Source organism: Carassius gibelio, chromosome B21, assembly GCF_023724105.1.
Source record: "Carassius gibelio isolate Cgi1373 ecotype wild population from Czech Republic chromosome B21, carGib1.2-hapl.c, whole genome shotgun sequence".
NCBI classification, from domain to species: Eukaryota; Metazoa; Chordata; class Actinopteri; order Cypriniformes; family Cyprinidae; genus Carassius; species Carassius gibelio.
In genome coordinates this window covers 11,817,592-11,844,557 of record NC_068416.1, presented here as the reverse complement: position 1 = coordinate 11,844,557, position 26,966 = coordinate 11,817,592, and the positions used below count along the sequence as shown (strand labels likewise).

The following is a 26,966-nucleotide window of genomic DNA, read 5'->3' as shown; positions in this document are numbered from 1 at the left end:
ATACAGGGCTCCCTCCCTTAAAGACGGGACCAATAGAGTGGACTCACAAAAGGCAATTTCTACCCGACCAAATATTTCAGATTTTAGAGATGAGAATAACATGAAATATATAAAGCTTTAAAAAAAAATTATGACGGTGGGAACCTGGTAAAAAAAAAAAAAAAAAAAAAAACACCAAAAAAAGTATTTTTGTCCATTTAAAATTTTCTTTAATTGTCACAGTTTAAGCACAATGAAAAGATATTTTTTCCAGTCTGACGACAAACAGACATATTTCAGTTTTCTTTCTTTTTTGCACTGTACATCAAACAAATTAACAAGCAACTCTAAATACATACTCTTGCGAACATGCTTCCAGAATACAAACCAGTTAAAAAAAAAAAAAAAAAAAACTTAAAACAATATTAAAAAGTGCATATTAAAATCCCCCATGTCTCTTTTTTGTTGTCTTTCACAAAACAGAACATTAGGAAGGAAGAAACTGCACCAAAGTCAGAAACAGACAGAAAATGCACACACACCCATGGTAAAGTATACATATCATACACATCCACAAAATATACATACACAGACAGAGGCCCATAAACTCTACATTCTACAAGTATCACAGAATTGTTCCCATTCTCATTAAAACCACCTTGCACACACAAAATAATCTCACATCTGTAATAATTTTACACTCACAATTACGTCATTCATTTCTGAATGCATTTAAACATCTATGGCTCTCCTTCTACCCTTAACTCTCTCTCTCTCTCTCTCTCTGTCGCTCTCACACATACACACACACACCTCCAGAATCCAATTCAGTAGAGGACATTGTGGTTTTCATTAAAAGACTGATAATGTAAAGGATGAAATGGTAATGTGTTACCATAGTATGCAAAGAATGACCTGATAGACACTGTGCAAAAAGTTTATCAGTCATAACATTTCATTGTTCATTAAGAGCAGCAATTGTATTCTACTCAAATGCTGGGTCAGGATAACATGATTCCATTTTTATGGGCCATCAACCCCACCAAAAACATTCAAATCACATTGTGCTCTAAAATATCCACATTGTTTGATTTCCAGTTGGATAAGGTATGAGGTATGTGTGTTAAGTTAAACTGATAGTTCACCCAAAAAATATTATTCTGTCATCATTTACCCACCCTCAGGTCAACCAAATCCCATATAACTTTGTTTCTTTTGTGGAAAAACAAAAGACATTTTGAAGAATGTTTTTGTCTACACAATGAAAGTCAATGGGGTCAATCTGGCCCGAACCTTTAATTTTAAGGGGAATTTTATTTTATTTTTTCAAAATAACTTCTGTGTTCCACAACAGAAGAAGTCATAAAGGTCTGGACAGCCAAGAGACAGACGACAGAATTTTCATTTTTGGGTGAACCATCGCTTTAATCACAAACTCACACTGGCAGGAACAAACACGTACACTCACACATACAGAATAAAAAAAGTCACATAGTGTGGTAAGGGTCAATGGTCCGTTTCTTCAGCCTCTGCAGGGGATGTGTCCTCCCATACTGTTGGCGTGTTGCCACGGATATCAAGGCAGGAGCAGGCAACGGGGCGTAACCTGCTGCCTCCTGTGCATTATCCCGCCTCCAACACTGATTGGAGGGTGGGGAGAGTGGCAGTGGTATGGGCATGACATCACAGTCACTATATTCTGCCTCTTCAGTCTCATCATCATTCTCTGCATGTCCGAGCCTATGAGATCCAGCGGAAGGATCAAGAGAGGCAGAAGAGGAAGGGAGAGCAGGAGTGCAATGGGGCAAAATGCGTTTCTTTTTTGAGGTATCGTCACTAAACAAGTGGGAACGTGGCTTACTGGTGGGAGCAGAGAGTAAGGCAGGACTTAAGTCAAGCTCGCTCAGGTCAACAGGCGAGAGCTCCAAAGACCCCAGTTTGGCTAACGAGGCCGAGCGCTTCATCAATGAGGGTGGGGTCAGGCCAGCCTGCCGGATCCGAGCCTCCACCTCTTTGGTCCTCTGTCGCGCAGCCCGGCCCTTTCTTTGCTCCCTTCTGGACCATGGTTGGCTGAGCCATCTGTCCGAGCAGCCACTCACCTGCCAAAGGAACGCCCCGAGCTCTTTCAGGGTCTCCCAGGTTTCCCTCATGTCTTTCGGACAGCGCACTGGAGGAAAGTCGGAGTCTGTGTAACTCTCCTGCTCGGTGATTCCCTCCAGCTGTTGAACCATGGCCAGAGAGGAGCCTGATGAAATAGAATGTCTTTGTCTTGAGTGCGTGAGGTCGGTGTTCATGCGCTCTCCCTCCCTGAGTGGTCTCTTGCTCTCTCTTCCTGTTCGGTCCTCATCAGCCAAAAGACTCTCGTCTTTGTCCACCTTGTCCGTGTTGTTCTGAGGCTGGTGATGGCGTGTTGACACAGTGCTTGGATCAGGTGTGAGGTGTGTGTGTAATGAGGTCTCCTCAGTTTTCTCTCTGCTGCTGGTGTTGACGGGGGAGCGTCGTGAGGGACACGTGGGGGCCGAGGATGCCGGTGTCACTGACGAGACCTTCTGCTTGATCTTCTGCTCAAGCTCCCTGGTAGCTCGGCGCACTGTGCCCTTTGGCCAGTCACTTTGCTGGTCATTCCCATGCTCCACCTTCTCCTTTTCAGCTTCCGCTGATGTGGCTTGTGTGAACTCCTCTTCTTCAGTGCTGCTACTAGAAATAGGTTGGCAGGTAGGAGGGGGGGTAGGGGTTACACTGTGCAGTATGGTCTCCTTTTCTGAAACTGTGTTATGGACTGAGACACTGCTGCTCTCCTGTAGCAGAAAAACAGGAGCATAGGGTGGTTATTTGCATTGAATATATACACCTTCATTGTTTTGTTTTTTAAAGGTGAAGTGTACAATTTCTATGCCTCAAGTGGCGAAAGGTGGAAATGCACAAATGTGAGTGGTGCATGACTGTGCTAAACTCAAAGCCTTGATACTAGGGTGTTTGGTAGTTGCCAGTAAGTTACTGTGTAATTGCTTTGGTACTCGGGGTGGTGGAATAAATTCCTAGATCGATACAAAAAAAAGCCATGAGGCTTTGTGTCAACGAGTCATGTGACTGTATTGTTTGCTTAGAGAATAAAAGAAAACATGTTTATCTAGTCATTTTGAAATGCAAGAGCCAAGCAATTATATGTATATATATATATATATATGTATATGTATATACAATTATATGTATATATATATATATTTATATATATATATATATATATATATATATATATATATATATATATATATATATATATATATATATATATAGTTTTTTGCTGCAATTTACCCAAAAGTTAATTTTTTTTTTAAATTTAATATATATATATATATATATATATATATATATATATATATATATATATATATATTACATTCGCAGAAAGGACGAAAAAATAACTAGTGCTAAAAGTTTTTAGTAAGTCAATATATGTTTAGGGTACTTTTAGTTTAAACAAGGACATTAAACTGAAACGGTATGTTTTTTTACCATCAAAAAATTACACACTTCACCTTTTGCTCTAATTGTGTATGAAAACTGAATGCAACTGCAGCAGACCGAACAACACCATGACAGATGAAGGATCTCATGCAACATTTCTCCTCAACGGTGGGTGGCAGTGTGGGACATGACATCATTCAAACATGATTGTTGTGAGACACAGTATGGCAACGGAGCCTGATTTTAATAAAGTTTGGCACTTACTCTCAGGAACATTATTCCCTTGCTGCAGGATGATAACATAATATTAAGACAGATGCATGCAAAGCTTTGTCCTGCTGTCTAAATAAAGCATTTATAGTCACTCATAGAGGTTTCATGTATTTCATTGATAATTAACATACAAGTAAATAAACTCCTTTTGTTAACTTGTGCATTTTGGGTGAACTATCCTTTTAAGAAATTATAAACAATTATAGCTTTGTAGGGTTAAACAGACATTCCACCCAAAATGCTGTCATGATTCACTCGCCCTCGTGTTGTTCCAAACCTGCATTATTTAAATGTCTTTATTATTCAACTATCTTTCATTCGTGTTCCACAGAAGAAAGCCATGCAGGTTTGGGATGACACGAGAGTGAATACATGATAAAATGATCAATCCCTTTTAGTGAAGTTTCCAAAACTACACATTCCCATAATTGTTCAATACCACCTTACCTTTTTCTGTTCGTCCTCTTTGACAGGGTTGTCAGGAAGTAGCCGTTTCGTCTCTACACTCGGGCTTTTGTCCCGAGGTGTCTGCAGCACCGCCTGCTCAGAAGTCACACGGATCTGACCCTCTTGAGAAAGACCCTGGAACTTCTCTCTGGCACTGAAGAAGTCAATGCGGTCTGTGCTTAGAGTCAAGGGAGGGGTGGTCGAGAGCCCAGCTCTGTGTAATGTAGCACTGGGGTGGTGGTCTTCATCACTGCTGTAACTAAGCCCTGCACAGTCCGTGTTAGGCACTTGCTGGCTGAGATCCTGCAGCCCTGAAGAGTCTGGGGTTTGCATGCATGGCTCAGGAGTCCTACTCCTAATGCTCACAGATGAGAGCACCTTTGGACTAGACTTCTCCAAAGGCACAAGATCGGATACCTGAAGCTGCTCAGAGAGACCTTGCTTGGCCTTTGCATCTGAGAAAAGCCTAGGGGAAGAGGGTGGGTTACGTACAGCGGCGGGTGGATGAGGATGACCTAACGGGACAGACTCTGCAATAGTCATGGAGGTAACATCGGATCTGACTTCTGGGAGCACAGTGGCAGCCCTGGGTCTGGGGAGGGAAGGCGTCTCTGTGGGTTCATGAAGGTTGTCGTCTGGGTTCCCCAGGCCATTGTAAATGTGGGTATCTGGCCAGGACGTTGTATCGGGCTCTGTCCGCTCCTTAGCTTCAGTAGCACTGGATGAGGTGGGTGTGAGAGTCTGCAGGTAGAGCTCCTGTATTGAGGGTGACGTCTGGCCGAAGGTCTGGTTGCGGGAATTGGAGCGGCCGAGAGATTGTGCAGCAGTGGCTTTACAGAGTGGCTCGTGGTGCTCCGACAGATCACTATCCGAGTGGGAACGCCACAATTTATTGTGTCTCTGTTTGCTAGTAAGGAGAAAATGAAAGGTTGGGTAAACAAAACATTCAGGAATCAGTATAACTGCTGAAAACACGAAGGTATAAAAGAACTAGAGGTTTAAATACATTTTTGTTGCTGATAAATAATTTGGTAATAATTTGGAAAAAACTGATTTTGATTATAAAAGTAATCCAAGTCGAATAACTGATTGTGTGTTGAAATAAATTAGTTTTCTGTGTTTTTTCTTCTGTGCAAAATTAATATTTTGGTGTAAAAAAATAAAAAATTATAACATAGTCGTGCAAGTGAGCACAGTCACTCACAGCACGTTTGTCTTATTTCACACCCTCTGCTCTTATCAGCTAAGTGAACATTGACCGTAGTAACACATTATTTACAGTATATACATGTCGGCTTGTGATATAAGACTGTAAAATGACAGAAATGTCAACTGTGGTATAAAAGTGTATCAAAAACTGACTGGGAGTTTTGTTCATCTTAAATTGTCCATTTCATGAAGAAAGGATTTTTCTTGCTTGTGCGTCTTCTTTTTAACATCACAAATGTTTATACAGTCACTTTTAATCAGTTGAATATATCCTTGTAATATACAAATATTAAAAGAAAAAAAATTCTTATAGACCCAACAACTTTTGAATGGCAAACCATTTATGCAAACCAAGCTACAAAAATGGGTCACTCTGAAATAGTCATAGTTATGATTTTAACATTAATATATTATCACTTAATTGCCTACATTTACACATTAAGTATTTAGCAACATGACCCGCCACCACTGTGTATGTCACAAATACAATTTTTGAACTGCTTATAATGGGTCAGAAAGGCGATGGATCAGAGCTTGAGTGGTTTTGTCAGACCTAAAAAACATGAATAATTCCATTCAGTGAATTTACAGGAAGTGCAAGTGCATTGTTGCACATGCATAACCACCCACACCAGAGCCCACATGCACAGACCTACTACAGAGACGCAAGAACACAATCAAAGACGCATTAGTTACTAAGTGGAATGTGGTCAAACAGCCACTGTAACTTCTCAATGAGTACAATCAGAGCCCTGTAATCAACTGTGAAAAGAAACATGTCATTAAAATGCAAGTGAATAAGTCTGCGGTCATTAGAGTGAGTGACATACCTGCAGGTTTAAATATTTGAGCACACACAGACATTTCCTGCTATTCACATAACTACACGCATTCACATGGCGCATTTACCTGGCCTTCAGGATTCCCTGATACTCCTCCAGCTGTCTCATGAATGATGGGTTGGGTTTGGTGACCGCTCGCCGCTCTTTAACATACTCAAAGGCCTGCTCCAGATCCCAGCCGTACTCCTTCATGGCGTACGCAATCACAGTGGAGGCAGAACGACTAACGCCCATCTTACAATGCACCAGACACTTTGCCCCAGCTTTCCTGTAGGTATTATATTAGTCTTGTGTTAAAAGATAGATGAAGTGCTAGTACTGTCAATACGAAATTTTTTAGTGAAGCAAAACTAAACCACAGGTTAACAATTAAGACAATTAATTAATACTTTATCTGAAACCAAGGAGCACAGAAAAACAAAAAGAAACGTTGGTTCTTTTATACTAATACTAGTGTTCACATTGCATCAGAATTACATTAATTTCAACTTTCTCACTGAAAAACTTGAATGCCTTTGTTGAACCTGTAATTTTAACTGATGAAAATTCTGAGTTCGTCAGTATTCCTGTTAATGTATCTTTATGAGTATTCCTTGATTTTTTGTACTGGATTTTATTTGAAGTTCTTTATAATTTGGATTTTCAGCAATTGTATTGTTCATTGGTTTCCTAATGTAAAGTTCCTTGAAATCTGTTCAAATGGAAATTCAGATTTTTGTTTCACTCAACTGTTGTGACGTTATGTTAAAATAACACCAGCAGCAAAATGGCAGCAGCCTCAACAGTAAAAGCTTGTTAGAAACGATGGGGAAAATATTTATTTGACCCCCTGCTGATTTTGCAAGTTTGCCCACTTACAAAAAATTAAGGGTCTGTAATTGAAAATAAACATATAGAGACAGAATACCAACCAAAAATCCAGAAAAAAACACATTACATAAAGGTTAAAAATTGATTTGCATTTCAGTGAGTTAAATAAGTATTTGATCGCCAAGCAAAACATGAATTAGTACTTGGTTCAGAAATCCTTGTTGGAAAGCACAGATGTAAGGTTTTTCTGTTGTTGGTCACTACGTTTGCACCCATCTCAAGAGATGGGGTCATAGTTATAATTTCTCTCCCTCCAAAAACGGCGAGTCGAGTTAATGCCAAAGAGCTCAATTTTTATCTCATCTCACCAGAGCACTTTCTCCCAAGCCTTCTCTGAATCATTTCGATGTTCATTGGCAAACTTTAAACAAGTCTGTACATGTGCCTTCTTGAGCAGTGGAACCTTGTGGGTGCTGCAGGATTTCAGTCCATTGCAGTGAAGTGTGTTACCAATGTTTTGCTTGGTGACTGTGGTTGCAACTGCCTTAAGATCATTAACAAGCTCCTTCTCTGTAGTTCTGGGCTGATTCCCCAACTTTCTCATGATCATCCTTACCCCATTAGGCAAGATCTTGCACAGAGCTCCAGACCGCGGACAATTGATGGTGGTTTTGTATTTCTTCCATTTCTGAATAATCGCAGCAACAGTTGTCTCCTTCTCACAAATCAAAAACATTCACTCACTGAAATGCAAATCAATCTCTAACCTTTATATAATGTGTATTTCTGTATTTTTTTTTTTTGGTTGGTATTCTGTCTCTACCCATTAAAATAAACGTACCATTAAAGATTACAGACCCTTCATTTCTTGGTAAGTGGGCAAACTTAAAAAATTAGCAGGGGATGAAATAAATATTTTCCCCAAAGTACCTAAAAAATTGTTTAATTTGCTGATTTATTATGGTCAGTATTGCAAATGCATTTTGGGATGAATTAATCAAGCTTCTTTCATACAGAAATTCCATAAAAACACGGACAATGTGTCCCGGTATTTGTATCCAGTAAAGACATGTGACATTACGATTTGATGTGTATTATGTGACTGAGACGCTCTGTTTCACTTAAGCTGGCAAACAATCTCAGCTTCGTTGCAGATAGTGAAAAGCTACCATATTGTGCGGCATTAAAGTTTGCATATATTTTTACATTACAAATGTTGATCTGCCTTCAAAATACCCGGTAAGAGAGTTGCATGATAACATGTGTCATTCCCACGACACATCCTTTATGGCATTGGTTCTGGCTTTTTTTCACACAGAGCTCGTCCTGGGACTGAAACCAGTAATGTTACTAGGGTCTCCAACCCATTATCGATCCCAAAATCAATTCCGGGTCATATCTGCATTCATACAGAAGACACTTTTGCCAATTTCCAGCAATTTTTTATATATAAAATTAATACATAATGAAAGAAAAGTGATTATTGGAGATTATTATTAATTTATTAGTCAAAACTGGATATCCTGTATATTGAGCCAATACGGACCTAGTGCTCAGTTCCCATGTTTTTACATTAAGATCTCTGATAGCTGTCATCTAATGCTCGGTCAAAGTTAGTCTTAAAAACATAAACAGTTTTTGGGAATTTATAGGACATTATTTCAGACAGGAAGTAAGGGGGGAGAGTGCTTTATGTTGGTGTTCTGCCCCCAAGGCTATTGGCACAGACTTAAAAACATAATTTAATTAACGTTTAATAATATCTCTAAATAAATTTCCATTTTTAATACTGTACAATATTGTCCAATAATAAGTCCAAAATCACTTTAACATTTAAACATTTTCGTTTTATTTTAATGTTTTGAATTTTTAAGTGTGAATTTTTCAAAATTGAGATTTATACATCACCTGAAAGCTGAATAAATAAGCTTTCAATTCATGTAGGGTTTATTAGGATCTACATACTTAAAAATAAATCGCGTTAAAAGTTGTCCAAATGAATTATTAGCAATTCATATTACTAAATAAAAAATTAAATTAAAAAATCTTTTCTTAATATCCTAAACATTTTTGGCATAAAAGAAAAATCAATAATTTTGACTCTTTGGCTACTGCAAAAATTTATACCCCAGCGACTTAAGACTGGTTTTGTGGTCCAGGGTCACACATAATAAAAATTATCATAATTGTATTAGCTATCAGTTATATATATATATATATATATATATATATATATATATATATATATATATATATATATTTATATATTTATATATATATATATATATATATATATATATATATATATATATATATATATATTTATATATATATATATATATTTATATATTTATATATATATATATATATACAAAATTTGAATATACATCCATATAATTAACGTACTGATAAAGTGTTTTCTTAAGATTAGGAACACAACCATAGATGGATCAATTTGCAGTTATGAGTGAAACCAAAATGATTGAGAGCAGAATCTCACAAATGTGGTAATTCTTACATAACAAATGTAGTATAAGTATTTAAAGAGAGCACATCTTTGTATAACAATTACAGCTAGAATACCAGAGTGTTTTACTCCAAAGTGAGCATTAGGTGGTTATTCTTACTCACTTGGCTCTAGAGATGAATTTATAAGTGTCATTCCAGTAAGCCAGCAAGTCTGTGGCCTCTTCATCGTAAACCCGGATATTGTGGTACTCAAATAGGCTTGGGAAGAAGTTATCGATCTCCCGAGTCACATTAAGGATGTATTGCACCCTGATTGTAAACACAGACATAAGCAAAAATCTGTGTAATTATTAATGCCAAGAAGTGATTTCAAAGAGAATAATAAAGGATAACACAGGTTTATGGCTAAAACTCACCCGGTGTTTTGCAGCTCTTCCAGATTAGATGCATTCCATTCAGAACCCTATAATTATGTGCAATCCAAAAATCACTTGTGGTACAACGTAACCGAAATGAATATTTGAAATGTATGCGACATAACTCTCACCAGGTAAACATGCTCAAAAATCTCTGTGGGCCTGTCCATCTGGCCCAAGATGACGATCATCTCATTATCAATGTACTCCTTAAATTCCCGTAGGTTACACACCATCTGCATCTCCAGCTCTGTACGGATCTAAACAGAAGTGTGTGTGCAGGTACAACTTGTGAGGGAAGCACACATGAGAAGATTCTACTGAATGAATCATTCAGGAAGTGATTTTTAGCATGTGTATTTGGATCATACATCTTTAGAGGTGACGTTCTCAAGGTCCTTCTGCGTCATGATTTCTCTCAAACGAGTCTTGATGAGTCTCTCTGTTCTTTCTCTCTCAGTTGGCCTGGAGACAAAAAAAAAAAAAAAAAAACTTTCATATTTCTGTTAACATTTCTCCACTTAAAATGTATTTTTTGTGAAAATCTTACTCATCCTTTGGTACAACTTACAGCAAAATATATATATTAGGTAATCTATTAACTGTATATAAAGAAAGAGTCTTGTTCTAAAATATAAAGTTCTATGATACATCAAAATTGGTGTTGGTTTGATAAAATTGCTGGACCATTTACAAATTAGTACTCACACTTCAGAGAAGAGCACAGGTGAGTCTGCTCGGTGGGACTCCACGTCCTGCATGGCGTTCCACTCATTGATGCAGGCCTGATCTGAAGACACCCGGCTCTGGTAGTAACTCACCCAGGTCAGGAAGAGGCTGCCTGGGAAGTAGCTATGACAGCGGGCCACTTCACAGGCTTTATGAAGAGACTGCAGGGCAGACCTGAGAGAAAAAGGTGCTCCATATCAAAACATGCCACCATATCAGGGTCGGGCAGATACTAAATGGTTTCTTAGGCACAATATCAGATCAAATATTTAATCAATATTAGATCAAAAGCTTATGCAACAAATTAAGAGCCTAGGGATGATAGATGACATGAAACTACTAGATTTAACAATAACTGATTTAACAATTCAATTATAATAAGCTCTCATATTGATAATTCTTTCTTTTTTTATATATGTATTTTAATTAAAAAATAATATTTTTTTTTCCTTTTACCATAAATGCATAGTTAGTTTTTATGAAAATAAAAATAACCAAATATGTAACAAAACATAAATAATAAAATGAAAATAAAAATAAATCAAATATGTAAGAAACAATAAATAATTTAAAAAAAAATAAGTTAGTGGAACAATACCATTTTTTTTTAAATAGAGGCCAAATAACTTTTTGACTATGATTTTTTTTTTCAATATGTAACAGTATCTGAGCAAAAATAATTAAAATACTTTTCAGTAAAACTGTTCAAAATATTAATGCATCACAATTTGAGCAACTGAAAATGTCTGGCAGAAATATAAAACAAATCTCTTTATTTTCAATTTAAAAAACTGAAAGCTTTCATTTTATTTACAAAAACCTATTTACTGAATCTCAGGATAAAAGGGAAAGGCACCCACCACATGGCTTGGACTGATACAGGCTTGAATACGTGTATCTTGTTATCTGTAGACACACTGAAACCCCTGTGAAGACAATAGAAGAGTGAAACACTCTCTGAACAACCTGCAGGAGAATCAGATGTGTTGGTTTTTAACAGATTTGTCACACATACCCGTCACCATCCAGGTGGATCCGCGTGTCACTCCACAAAGGAAGCACCATGCCTATGGAACAGGAACTGCAACAAACACAGAATGCAATTAATTTGTAGTTACTATATGTGACACTGAATGACAAAACCAGTCTTAAGTCACTGGGGTATATTTTTAGCAATAGACAAAACAACATTGTATCTAAAATCATTAGAATATTAAGTAAAGATCATGTTCCATGAAGATATTTTGTCAATTTCCTACCATAAATATATCAAAACTTAATTTTTGATAAGTAATATGCATTGCTAAGAATTCATTTGGACAATTTCAAATGTGATTTTCTCAGTATTTTAATGTTTTTGCACCCTCAGATTCCAGATTTTCAAATAGTTGTATCTCAGCCAAATGCTGTCCAATCCTAATAAACCATACATCAATGGAAAGCTTTTGAAAAATTGACACTTAAGATCCAGGGTCACATATTTGATTGGTTTAACAGTAAAAAGAAGCAGCAAATCCAAACCTGTCGGAGGGGCTGAAGTCCATGCCCAGCACCACACTCTCTTCTGTGTCCTGTCTGCCATTAGTGGAGACCACCACCATGTAACGGGTGCACTGTGGGAAAGCACTCTCCACCCGCACAGCCTTTAGGAAGAGAGAATTAATTTAGAAGAAACATTGCATCAGGTATTTTAGATAAGGCTTTTGACTTTTTATGCTATGATTGACATTTTCCCCATTTTGGATTCTTGTTGTATGTAAAGGATTCAATGTAGTGTGAGCTGATTTTGATCATGCTGTGCCCAAAAATGTGCGTGTTACTGTGTGTGTGTGTTAGGGGGGTACTCACCAGACGGATGTTGTCCTCTGGCCGCAGTAATGTGAACATTGTCTGTAGGTGCTGCTGAAGGTCTCCTGCTCCAAAAGTTCAAATTGTTCATTAACTATTAATAATCACATTCTTTTTATTGCCATTTTGCACATGTTGTCTAACGGATTCCCTTACCTGCATGTTTGCTGCGCTGCGCTGTGATTCTGGAGGAGCAGGTGGAGGAGGAGGAGGAAGAGGAGCCATTTCCACGTGGAAGGAAAAGGGCAGCACCTTTTACTGTTAGGAAGCTTTCACTGATGCTGAGGACAGAGAAGAAGAAAGAAATTGAAATATAGTGTATATCTGAATATAAATACATTTCCATAAAGCCAGGGGTCAGTATGTTTTTTGTTTAACAGTAAAGACATCCATAACGTCACAAAAGATTTTATATTTAAAATAAACAATGTTCTTTTTATATTTCTATTTATCAAAGAACACTGAAAAAAGTGCATTTTAAACAAAAATATAAAGCAGTACAACAGTTTTCAACATTCATAATAAAATTCTTTAAAATATGCGAAACATTCAACGTAAAAATTAAGAGACAGAACCTAAAAATCTACAGAACAGAAAAACAAATGCTTAAACTTATTTCATTATGCTGGTCCGTTTCGCAGAGGTTATTTTGTGAAATTTTAAAAAGTAGTTGCATTTAGAAATCAGTTTATTCTTAAACAAGCCAAGAGAGGAAGACATCAGTGTCTATTATGTGAAAGAAACACTGTGTTATTTCGATCTTTTCTATGAATTCTGACGGGTTTTACATCCCGAGCGGAACATGAGACACTGAGTTCAGTAAGGGAATATGGGAGGACTCCTTTTTGAGGGCATTAGCTCACACACCGAACTCTCTGTGCAGGACACAAACAAGAACACTCTGTTCCCCATCACTGCGACAGCTGGGGGATCTGTGTGTGCGAGTTTCTGTTCTTTGAATAATCCCATGCAACATATCTCCCTTCAATCAAAGACATTCAGACTATGCAGACTGTAAAACAGTGAGTGAGTGTGAATAGCAGAGAGAACAGAGAGGTGAGAGAGGCACGGATTCATTTAGAGCATGTGTGCCTGTTGTTTTGAGTCATGTGCGTAACCATTTCCCTTTTTATGAGGGTGTTATTGTAGGTTGACTTCAAAGTATGAGAATGAAGTATTATGGCAGAATGCACATGTGACTGTGTGTCTAAAGTCTGTCACATCTTTTTATTGATCTGTGTTGTTAATTATGAACCGGTTACATTATTTTTTATAACTACTATAAAAGGACTGTTTTTATTAATAAGATTTTGTTTTTGTAGGATATTTGGCCCAAGAGCTTTGTAAATATTAACAATATATCAAAACAAGTTTATGTATTAAAAATATATATATATATATATATATATATAAATATATATATATATATATATATAAAAATATATAAATATATATATATATAAATATATAAATATATATATATATAAATATATATATATATATGTATACATATGTATAGACACATTTTAATTAACATCTTAAGTATAAAAAAAAAATACAAAATATATAATGACTATTTATTAGAACAAAACCCAAACTGTACTGTGAATATGTATTTTAACGTTATCATATGAACCAGTCAGTAATCTAACGGGATAGTTTGGTTTTGTGATTTATTTATTTGTGATTTAATTAGGGCTGCGTGAGAAATCGCATTTAATGTGCATTAAATGCGATTATATTTTGTGTATGTTAACGCAGCTTGTCAGTGAACCTCAGCTCTGTGTAGTAAATCTCCTTGTGAAATCACACAGGTGATTGAGATTTACCACGGATTGCAGAACCGGCTTTACTGACAAGATGCACATTAAATATCGAATGCGATATTGTAGCCCTAAATTTAATATTATAAGTTATTTTCTTCTGCATTCTGTACTTTGACAAGTAAAACTGATTATATTTAATATTAAATTATTAAACTTGTTATTAAAAAGAAAAATATTGAATGGGGTCTTGCCTCCATCCACTGGTGTTATTGACTGGATTGAGGCAGATATAAATGTGAGTTGTTAGAAGATCAAGTTGTGGCATTTTGATTTAAAAAATAATCTTTATTCAAAAGTATTTAAAGGTATTTAAATTTCTGATTGTTTTATCACACAAAGTTATTGAATGGCTTCAGAAAACTAGCATACAAAACAAAGAAAACACAAAAATATAGATTTTTTTTGTTGCTGTTATATCATTTTGGAGCTGAACAGCTTTTTTCCCCTTTCATTATGGACAAAAATTATTTACTTTCCTAATTCATGGAAGAAAGAAGGGTATACAGGTTAGTAAGAGCAGGACGGTGAATTAATGATGTAAAATATTGGCTTCAAAAAGGAAACAAACAACACAGTAACTGTTCTTGGCTTATTTGCAGTGGAACATCATAACCTGTGGTTCAGAGAGTGAGCAATCTGAAGAGACTCAATGAGAAAGTTCCCATTTAAATCATAAAAATCCTTCTACCCTGGAAAACAATTTTGGAAATGTGCAAACTATTCCATGAATGGCCACCACAGTAACTAACAAACTCAGAATAGCACACAAATAAAGAAGCAGTTTGACAGGGGTCAAGAACTGTCCAATCACACTTCAATCTACGGTCCTTTCTATGCTCGCACAGTACAACAATGACATACTAACACATGGTTTCATTTAAGCAGTGGTTTGTGTGTTACAGCAGGAAAAGGGAGGGGAAAGAAAGAAAGGCCAGATGACAAGCGTGTAATGGTGAACCGAACAGTCCATCAATGTGTGTGCACTGACAACTTCAAGACTGAGTCATTATTGAAAGCAGCCCCCCACATTTCGGAATCAATTTTGATCTTGTTCATTTATATGAATCAAGACAGTCTGCATATTCAAAAAATAAGTTTGGATAGGGTTTATGTATATATAACAGCTTAATAACAATATTTATGTAAAGACATAAAAGCCCCAGATCACACTTTGCAACAGTGCTATCCATATTTACATGTATATACAAACACTGATCAAATTGAAGATTTTTTTTCCACATTTAAAAAGAGATTTGTGGTGTGCAGTATGCTTGAACAGATTGAATGTATTGTTTTTGCATAATGATAAAAACGTGTGTGGCAAGGACTTCCTGTTTACTGCGAACAGGAAGATGATGTAGGAGTAATGTAAGGTGAAAGACTATACTTTGTTTGTTTTGACTGTCTCAATCACCATGTGACACAACATGCGCCACATACATGTAACATGCTTCACAGATTGGAAATCATCTGACTATAGTTTATATTCAGGTCCTTGATAAACTGAGCATCCTTCATTACAGGAAGTAACAGTACTTAGTCATCACAGATAAAGAGCTCAATGGAATCACAATATAACTGAACTGAAGTCTGTGTGAGAGAGTAAAAAAAAAAGAAAAAGAACGAACTGAAATGAATAAAACTATTAACTTAAAATTAAATTAATTCATTTTAATAAATAAATAAATAAAAGAACTCCCAAAATAACCAAAATTAAATTAAAAGACAAAAGAGAATTAAAAAAAAAAAAAAAAAGCATATTTTGGTATTGTTTTTTTTACTTACAATCGGCTGATGTTGTCCTGGTACACTAATCCGCTCTGCAGCAGTATTTGTATTCCATTGTGTGTAGACGGGCATTCTGTGGAGGTGCTTAAAGAAGTCGCCAAACCACCTAAAGTCATCCTTTATGTCAGAGAGTGGTGAGGAAACCCTCACTGAAGCTTTCCCATCCTTTTACCACATGCTGAAGAAACGATTAAACACATGGGCAACTACTCATGTTCCTCCGAGCAACACAGCGCTTGGATAAATGTATTCAGAGCAAATTCAGCGGTAACTCATTAAAAACTACATCATGTATTAACTAGTGCTGTTGTGTGTAGACTCTCTCAGTTCGGGTCTCTGGTGTATCCATCTGCTCTGTGAGTAAATACAGGCAGACACTGAGATGGTGGGCGGAGTCAGGACAACTCCTTATCAACCCACAGAGTAAACACAAGTGAACTGGATTTAGAGCTTTATATTGCTTTATTGATTCCCATATAATAGAAACTGAAACATATTTTACATTTTCGCATGACAAAGTCTTTTAAAGTCATAAGTCTTTTTAAAGTGATTTGCTAAATGACTATTTATTAGTCTAACCGAATCATAGTGGTTGTGATAAACCTAAAATGTCTACTACAGTCTAAACTGCATTTGAATTAGTTTAAATAAAAACATGAGACTAGGGACAATGTAATGTAATTATCTTAAACAACAAAGCGTATTTGATGTGAACAAAACACTGAATGATAATAGCCTCAAACTACATGAGCCCTACACACTGAAACACAGTTAAACAATGGGGGGAAGCTAGAAATAAAAGTGAGGAAACTGCAGTAAGTGTTTTTAAACAAACTATGAGCTCTATATGTGTTTGTTCGATCGAGGCTGTCCTATTTTTAAATAACACAGGAAAGATGATGGAATTTCCATTGGTAATGATAGCAATCATGGGAACCCTTGGTAGGGGACAGGATAGTTATTTTCCCATGGGTCGCACTCGCCCTTTGTACTACCCAGTAAGCTACCGAAATCCTAAACCAAAGGTGAAGCACAAGGCCTGTCTAAACACTCAGGTCATGTGACAATGTGCTATGGCAATGTATTTAAACCGTTACCGGTTGCTAAGGCCAACAAAACACAAATACCGCTTTTCTCAGAAACTTGTATAAACAAACAAAAATAAATAAATAAATAAAATAAAAGATTAGCAAAGCATTATTTGTTGTCAATTCAAACATTCTGCTCTGAATTTTGATCACAAAATAATGATGTAGTTTTGTTCTGTAAAAACCTTGGTTGGAAATGAACAGGGACTCAAAATTAACTAAAATGAACAAATTTACAATAAAGGGGAAACAAAATTCCTCTTTACAATAAACAAATCTATTGCAGCTGTCCCAATTAAAGTAAAATGTGAAAATGAAAGAGAAACGTTGATTGCGCCATTGCATTTAGATCTGCTCTCCCTGCATCAAAGTTCTCTTTACGTGTTTTGCTGGGTTAAGCATTTTAAACAATCACATCTGTTTCTGACGAGCTTACGAATCTAATGGCCAACTAGAGGCATTTGGATGAGTCACCGCTGTAAACAAATGACTGAATTTTGCACTTTTGAGAATTCTCCCATACATAGGGTTGGGAGATATGGCAAAAAATGTAAATCGATTTTTTTTCTGAACATTTTACCGATTGTTGATTTTTTTTAAAGCAATTTTTAACTAGCCAACTTGAAAATGTAACTACACCATGATTAAAGTAACTAAAGGGTTAATAAAGAAAATCTTTTGCAAGTGCACCACACATGAAATTCTCAACATGATACAAATGTTAAACAAATCACTTGTTAAATATCTTTGCTGAAAAAAATCTACAAAATACAACTACATCTTGTACTAACTTGTCTTATATATGTTATATGTTCAGAAATAATACAAGGAGAATGCTTTGTATCTCATATGTCAAGGTAATTCAAATTAAAAATTACTTAAAGTACATCTTCTTGCATGTTTTTTCCTATTCCACCCAGCGCGTTGTTTCTTTGTTAACACAAAAGCACATTCTGTGTGAATGCCGCTTAATGATATGAGATCATACGGATCATTCTTTTCTCTTTACTGTTATCACTGGCATATTGTCAAGGTGTCGAATGGGGCTTTTCCACTGCATGGTACGGCTCAGTATGGTTATATCATGGCTGTAGAGGTAGCGCAAATATAACCACATGTGATTAATCCCGCCCACTCTAAACTCACGTTACTAAACTCCAGTGGAAATGCAAACCGAGCCGTGTTGTGCCGCACTGTGCCATACCGATGCCAATCAGCAGTGGAAAAGCACCATAATTATAATGCGTGGCAATATTTCTATTCAAAATTGCGATTCCTTGATAAAAAAAATAAAAAATAATTGTGGCAAAGAACTGAATTCAAATTAATCTATAAAATCAGAAAAATCGCCCAGCCTTACTCATACACAACAAAGTGCAGATCAGATATAAAATATTTATTTTGCAGTATAGACAGCTTCAGTGATGACAGCAGGAGCTGTATGTTAACATTAATTAGCTAGGTGTAGGGGTGGTAAAATCTAAATTATTTTTTTAATCAGCTTTACTAGTTGGTGTGTTGTCTGAATGACTTGTCAACTAAGTGGTCTTGAGGTATTCCTCAGTAATTTGCTGGTTTCAGGTTCATATCAGACATACTTCTCAAGGGTGTTTACACCGTATGTGTTCTTAAAGAAAATGTTTCACAATTTAATGCATGTTGCAAGACATTGCAACAGCCAAAGATGACTGTTTGCATGTACGGCTTTACCAGTAATTTTTTAAAAAGGGATGACTTTCACGAGAGGGATTTACTGTGCAAAAACTAGAAAACTAGTCGTCTTTTCATAATTTAATTAGGTTGATTTTTTTATCCAAATCATGGTCATCATGGGCTGACTTTGGCCCAATGCTTCTACTGTATAGGAATCAGTCTGATTATTTTGCATACAGCAGTTATGTTACGTAACGTATGTTAAGATACATCTACATTTTCACAATTTTCATGGTGTGTGTATGTGTGTGTGGAGGGGATCTTTCTGAAATTGTGGGAATGCTATCAGTAGCACACATAAAACACAGCTGTTCATACAGGAAAATGTACCACATCACCTGTAGACCATCAAAAGGCTGTTAAACTAAAGGCTACAGCATGTTATCAGAACACACGTGACTGAACCTGTGTCAATATGTATTTTTCACAGTAGAAAGATTCTATTTATACACCTGAAATAAACTACAAAGTTTCGTACACAACTTTTTAAAATGTTTTTTTTCTTTTCTTTTAGCTAACAAAGGCTGCATATAATTGACCAAAAATGGAATATTACAATTTACAAATAACAATGAATAATATATATATATATATATATATATATATATATAAAAATTCTGTTTTAAGATGTAGTGATCTGATGGCAAGCTGAATGTTGCAACAGTCTTCAGTCAAATGATCATTCTATGCCAATATTTTAACGTCCTTACGTAGCCGAATCTGCTCTGGTTTAAATGGACCGCCACCAGTGTCCTCTTTGTTTTGCTGCCTTCAGCTAGCGCTGTGACATCGGCTGACCCTAGTTACATGTGGTTTGCCTGGCCATGCATCAATCAGAAGAGAGGCTCATGAATATTAATTAGACAGGCCAAAATCAACCTGTCCTTAGCAGACCTCCTGAGAAAGGAGCTGTAATATAATGAGATGGTTTTTGGTAATTATACCACAAATATATATTGTTAAGGACATCGAAACCTAAAATAAAAATTTAATTTAATGCATTCTTGCAAGATAAAAGTATAAAAAAAAAAATGTTTTTAATCCTCTAAAAGGGACACAGTAGGGGTGTAACGATTCACTTGTTTTCTCGATGCATCGATTATAAACCCTGACGATTCATATGCATCAATCTTGAAACATTTTTGAATCGTGAATCGCTGATCTTGGACAGTAATCGATTTAAAACGCTAAGAATCTAATGAATCTATAGCGATTCAATGCTTTTAAAATATATACACATTAAATTACTACACAAACGAATTAATGGTGACCTTGAACAGTGTTCGTGCCTTGCATCTATTCTACACGTGCTCCACTATTACAGCTCGAGACACAGGACTGTGCTCGCGCTCCGTTCATCTCTGATGCAGCTTATGTGTGATCTCTCCTCAGGACTCATGGCCAGTAACAGTAAAGTGAAGTAGCTTTACTTTTCTGTAGATGGTCAATGGCTCTCTGCTTCTTACCAAAGCCATTACCTGAGAAGTCAAAAGCTGCATATTTATTGCATGGACGGAGCAGAAATGTAAGTGTCTAAATCATACGCACAGTTCCATTGAATGATAAATGTGTTTATAAACCGAATGTACGAAGGAAATTGTTAAAATAACCACAGCATTAACAACGACCTTGAAATAAGAGCACAAGGTTTATCTGATAATCAGATGCATGAAAGTTGGGTTCGTTGCTTTAGCAAAAAGACATTGGCACATTTCTCTCATAATCAACATTTGCTGATGGGGAGGAAAAGTTAAAAAGCTACTATAGCATTTTATTCTGTGAAAATGAGATAAAGAAGTTTTCACACTGAAAGAGAAGTGATCTTGGACTCATAGACGTGCCAGGCTTTATCTGCAGCTAAACTGAATAAAAGCAGAATGAACTGATGAAACGCTAAGAAAAAAAAACACAATAAATAAATACAATTTATAAATGATGCAGTGCTAATTGATATCATTTATTAGAGTACAGAAACTATAAAGTATATTATCTACCTTATTCTGTGCAGAAAATTTAAATAATAGCTAATTAAATGTAGTAGCCTATATAAAACAATCATAAAATTGCCATTAGGAAACCATTTTTTGATTACAAATGATTATTGTCGAGCAGTGTATTTTATTTCTTACAGCAAATTAAAAGTACTAAAAAAAGAAGGGAATTCACTGTAAATAATAATAATAATAATAATAATACATAGGCTACATACATAAAATCATTATATTTGACATTTCTGTCACTTCTGAAATGATGGCTACGCCCCTGGTGTGATGAAATGTTAGCTTATACATAATACTTTTAATTCTCTTTTTTAAATTTTTTTATTTTTTTTATCTTGGCTTACATACATTTTTACATATGTCAGATCGTGCCATAGCATTATTAAACTAGCATCTAACAATGGACAAAAGTTTTTTTTCTTCTCTAACCTATGGCCATAAAGGCTGCTGTAATTTGCCCCCTGACTAAGCATTTACATAATTTAGGGGAAGCATTTAAATAATCCTGTGAATGCACTTAAAGAGTGCAGAATCGAATCGTTTTAATCGAAGCGAATCAAATGTATTTGTGAATCGAATCGAATCGTTCTAAATTTTCAAAAATCGTTCTTGAATTGAATCGAAAACCTATGAATCGAGAATCGAATCGAATCACTGCCTACCCCAAGATTCGCAGCCCTAGGACAAAGGCACAAGCTAAGTTGACCTAGAACAAAATCTATTTTATTTTAATTTTTAGAAAAAGCTTGATTTACTCAGTATATGTGTTTGCTGACAATTCCAATTAAATACTCAATTCTGCAATGGAAGATGTTTTATTTTTTTATTTTTATATCTTATTAATCTTTGGTGAAATAATCCTCTTCTAAACCATTTATTAACACAGTTTCTCAGACTTGATTAAACAAGTCATATTTTTCTTCGGGCCAGTCTAATGTTTCCTGCTTAGAGACAGAAAGTAAGTCCAACAGTCTCAAAGTAAATCTATAATGCTGACTTACACCTTTGCAAATACATTATATGCTAGATCAGTCATGAATGTACTTGTCTAATCTCTGCAATACCACAAACTACATATTTAATCTACCAGTCTCATCCTGCTTCCTCACAGGTTTTCACTGACAGCCGTCTCCATCTCTGTTTCGACTTGTTCTAAATGCAGCTCTACTCACCCTTCTGGTACCATTCATCAATGACTAATAAAACTATTCCAGTACATTGCTTGCAGTCCCATTCTTCATAAAACAGAATGTAATGGTCTGTTTCAAGTACCTCCAGACAGTAGAATATTTTTCTGTGCCATGTAAGAAATATACTGACTGAAATAATTATATTAATGAACCAGTAAGAACCAGTAAGGCCAAATATTTAATAAAACTCCAGTGGTTTGGTTTTGTGTCAGCTTTAGTCAAACCCATCTATTACAGAATATATTCTGCTGCTACATTAAGTGGAATAATTAACATTTTTACAGTGATGTAAACAGGCATGCACACACAGTAATACTTTTGGGTTGGAGATAAATCATATACTGTCAAACTAAAATATTCATACACCTTCAACATTTCTCACATTACCCTTGTTTATTTGCTATAGTTTATAAATATGTTAAATTGTGTGAGAACAAACTAATCTTGATAATGTCAGATAACTTTTATATATGGTATGTAATGAATTAGATTGAACAGCTGTTAATTGGTTAATTTAAGTACACATCAACCAATTCCCAAGCAATGCTTAATTTTGTCTGTGTCATTTTGGGGTATAATATGTCACAGTTTGCTTTATTTTGCTATTCTCACTTACACATATGAAGTATAGTGTCCTGCACCCACTAGTAAACAATATTTCAAAAATTATATCTGCTGTCTGAATAATGTTTAGTTTGCCTGTATATACTTTACTATTGTTGAAAATGAAAGAAATGAGAAATATGGTGGGAAGCAGAGGCTCTAAATCACAACTTTTATGAAAACACGAGTAAAGGCAAAACTGGCTGTACTTGTTTGTTCTCTGTGATAAGCCAACACAAGAGGAAAGACCACATCAAGTTGTCGCAATATGATATCACAGCTATCATCATGATGATAATGTCCATGAAAATTCGAGCTGCACTGCAATGATCTGTCAATGTACAGCATGTCTGTGTTTTTACAGTGGTCTGATGGCATATTCAATAACACTGACATATGAGAACTTCCTATCACATTCGATCCTCTGCCAGAACTGGAAGTGCACTTTTATTCTTTTAGTCACATTTTAAGGATGTCTGATTAAAATGTCAACAGAAAAAAACAATATGATATGTGTGCATGAGACAAGAGCAAGTGACGTCTCAGGTTAGGACAGAATGCTATTGATTTCTGACACAGCTACTGACTAAAGATCTGCGCTTCCATAGAGCTAGGATATCTTTAGACAAAATGATCTTGTAACATTGTAACCGCCTAAAGGAAAGATTTTGATACATAATTTCGACTTTTTAATGGCATCATGAAAGTGAGAGTTTCTTTGCTCTCTGTCAATAAATAAAAGCAATGTATTGCCATTATGTAATAATGCAGGCGTCATTAGAAAGACATCCTTTTATGGAGGACGTCCTTGTTCTTGTGACTGCCTAAAGCTAGTGTTATACTTTCCGCATCCACAAGTCCTGTATTGTATGCTTGACGTAAAATTCGGCATCTGAGAATGTGTGCGGAGTCTCTGCACAGACATCCGCATGCCTCCCATATTTTGTGACAGCAGGCTTCAAAAGCACCAATTGCAATAAAAAAATTGAAATTCTGTAATAAACAAACCTGCACACTTATTGTGGCAACTTTCTTTGACTTAGTCTATGACTTTATAAAGCAATGGTTTTTATGACATCGAGGCTCCTTTGAGAAAGGTTTCAGAATGAGGTTTTCTTACCTTCTGGGCTGAGATCGGCGGTCATCTTCCCCACTGCCAGACTCCTTTAAAACAATAAATAAAAGGAAACAGATTTATTATTTGTATTGATCTGCAGCCTAACATACTACTAATATTGTAACTCTCATGCTAAACTATTTGATGAAACTGCAATGTAAACATTAGCATAAAATGAACCTTTAATATTGGGGTCTTTAAAAAAAATCAGTTCATGCAGAGCCAGAGCATCCAATATGAACGATGCATTTATATAGAGCTTTATTGTGTATTGTTGTACACCCAAAGCACTTTACAATAATTTGGGGGGGAGGGTTCCCTCATCGACCACAACCAGTGTGCTGCATCCATGGGATTTTTAATGACCACAGGGAATCAGGACCATGGTTTTCAACGTCTTATCCGAAAAACTGTGCTTTCTGACAGTATAGTCCTCATCACTACACTGGGCCCTTATGACCCACACACGCTACAGGATGAGCACCCCCTGCTGGCCTCACTAACATCTCTTCCAACGGCAACCTAGTTTTCCCAGGAGGTCTCCCATCCTGGTACTGACCACCAGGCTCAACCCTGCTTGGCTTCAGTGGGCAACCGGTCTTGGGCTGCAGGGCGATAGGGCGATATGGCTGTGGTATATGCTGTATTGTAACTTCACTAGGTTAGCTTTAGTTGAATTTAACTTAAGGCTGTATTTTTGCTTAAAAATATTTTTAATTTCACAAAACTTAAATTGAGCTCAAACAGTGATTGAAAGATGCCCTTCAGTACTACTGTGGTACTCCATGTATAACCCCTAGTTTATTATAAAATTTGTAATAAATGCACTTAACCTCCTAGTATGATAAAATGTCTTGTTTTTGCACAGAAATTATTTTGTTCACAAAATACTGAAGAAGCCATCTTGCTTCATAAACTGAAAAATAACCCATAACTTGAACAGATGCATTAACTTTGTTTGGGTATTGTCCTGTTCTGTGCTTCTACTATTGATCTGTATAATAAATTAAAGCAGATTTCTTGCCAGTGATCAATCATTTTTTAAAGAAACAGTTCAGAGTAGCATAGCATCTTTATTCAAACAGTAGAACATAAACAGACAAAATAAGGCACAATATCATATTAAGAAATAGTTTGATAAAGGCTGACAGGATATTTGGAAGATTGCTTTTCTCATGACACAACACGCTCTCTAAACACTGGAAATTTCTACCACAGCCTACTTGTGTGGAATAAAAATGAAATCGCAAAAACAAGGGTCACATCAGTTTTAGGCCTGATTTAAAATGCACTGCATCTGTAAGACTTGGATTTGCCATGTTTGGAAATACACTGAATGCAAAAGACGGGTTATCATTACAGAACAAATTATTTCAAGCAACTCATGACAGACATGACCCTAGATGGGAATGATTTTGCATAAACACAAATGAAAGCTCAGTGTTTTGCATTATGGAAATGTTTTGCTGCATGAAATCTGCGTTTCAATCATTTGGTTTTGAGCAGCAAATGACTGTCAATTCAGACCTCCTAAATATTTGACTATCCAATGCATACCTTAGTCATAAGCACAGTTCACATAGGAGTCTAGTCGAAGCACAGTACAGCAAACCAAGCCCAGACTAGTATTAACCGATTTCTCACAGATATCACATGATACAAGATCTTAGAAAGACAACAAAATCAAATATAAGAGATAATACTTGTCCACTGCTTAACAGAACATGTTTAGCAAGCAGGTTGGAAGCCTTTTTAAAGCATACTTCTCAAGAAGATAATAGTGAAAGTAGATATTGGATCCTAGAACAGCAACTGAACAGACAACACTGACATGTCTTGCAACTCAGTAATGGTAAAATACTACTGCATATTATAATAGGTCTTGTCTTTTACCCTTACATAAAAAATGACCTACAAATGCTACCATTCCTCTAAGCTAAGTGAATTAGATGGATGTCAAAGTTATTGTTTTAAACATTTATTAAATGTGTTGTCTAGTTATCTGCTAGGAAATTATAGATAATTACAATGATTTTATTATATCAACAGGAACGGTTTTTAGTAGTGAGCAAAAAGAATTTAAAAAAGTCATATAATTGAATGAATCTAGTATAAATTCTATAAAACAAAAATAGTTTGTATTCGTGTTTCTAAATTTTTAATTAGATTTATTTTGAAGATACACAAATAAATCTGAATTACTCTTTATGCTTGGACATCTAATAACAGGTGAAAGAAAGAAAGAAAGAAAGAAATATTAGGAAAAGACAAGCATATATATATATATATAGGCCTGCATGGAAAATAAATAGCACCTGGTGAGGGTGTGTCTGATAAGAAAATTATTAAATATTGAGGTTTTATCTATAAATGTACCTCTTTTACGTTAGTTTGAGCGAAAATGCCGTCTCCTGCTAATGAGTCTAGTTTTACACATTTATAATCCCATTTCACTATCCTACTGTTTACTATGATTGGATCAGTTTTCGAGGGGACAGCTGTGTTTACTTCCTGCTTCCAAAACGACTTTCGATTGAAGACCTATCACATCGTCATCGTCCAATTTGCATATGAATATGACATATTTGATATATTGTCAAAAAGAAGCTTTGAGTCACAGCCTAGTCTTTGGAGTCAATTCAGCAATTATTACAAAACACTTCCTGATTGTGGCATGTCATTGCAAACCGGTAGATTTAGCAGAAAATCTCCACGATTGAGATACAGCCCATGTCTCACGCTCGCCAGATATTTGTTGGGCCATATGGACAACAACGTTATTCCGAGTCTATATTTCACGCATGCGTATTTCTATGGCGTCTGAGGACAAACGGAGTATAGTAAAGAGCGGAAATGAACCCAAAAAGTAACGAGGCGGTAGAAGGTGTCGGAGAAAAAAAAAGATGCGAGTCACTTACCGAAACGCACGGGCTGGAGGTTGCGCTTGGAGTAGGCGACCGCTGCACAGTTACCAACGCCATTCAGGCTCCGGTAAACGGATACCTGAGAGAAACTGGCGGTGGCGAGACAGACATAATTGTGTCAGGGGATATCAGCGGCAGTTCGTCCTTCTGTTGCTAGTGCTCTGTCGCGCTTCCTCTCTGCGACTGCTCTGCGCATGCGCCAAAACCGCCAGCTGTCAAGATTCAGT

General features: G+C 36.0%; 1 protein-coding gene across 3 annotated transcripts; it reads right to left on the bottom strand.

Annotated features, from left to right (window-relative positions):
- Nucleotides 1-184: 184 nt before the first annotated feature.
- Nucleotides 185-26,966, bottom strand: ssh2b (slingshot protein phosphatase 2b). Of its 3 annotated transcripts, none has more exons than XM_052587843.1 (15): nt 26,734-26,966; nt 23,819-23,862; nt 12,647-12,771; nt 12,491-12,555; nt 12,164-12,285; nt 11,658-11,723; nt 11,503-11,568; nt 10,622-10,816; nt 10,285-10,378; nt 10,045-10,173; nt 9,914-9,960; nt 9,660-9,806; nt 6,286-6,486; nt 4,168-5,074; nt 185-2,777 (listed from the first exon to the last, which is right to left on the bottom strand). In XM_052587843.1, exons 1-15 carry the CDS (start codon nt 26,794-26,796, stop codon nt 1,467-1,469), a joined length of 3,582 nt encoding a protein of 1,193 aa, XP_052443803.1. In that variant the 5' UTR covers nt 26,797-26,966; the 3' UTR covers nt 185-1,466. The 3 variants fall into 3 exon arrangements, with proteins under 3 accessions (XP_052443803.1, XP_052443802.1, XP_052443804.1); XM_052587844.1 differs by lacking the exons at nt 23,819-23,862; nt 26,734-26,966 and adding exons at nt 3,712-3,733; nt 16,102-17,064 and having other exon boundaries at nt 2,609-2,777; XM_052587842.1 differs by lacking the exons at nt 23,819-23,862; nt 26,734-26,966 and adding an exon at nt 16,102-17,050.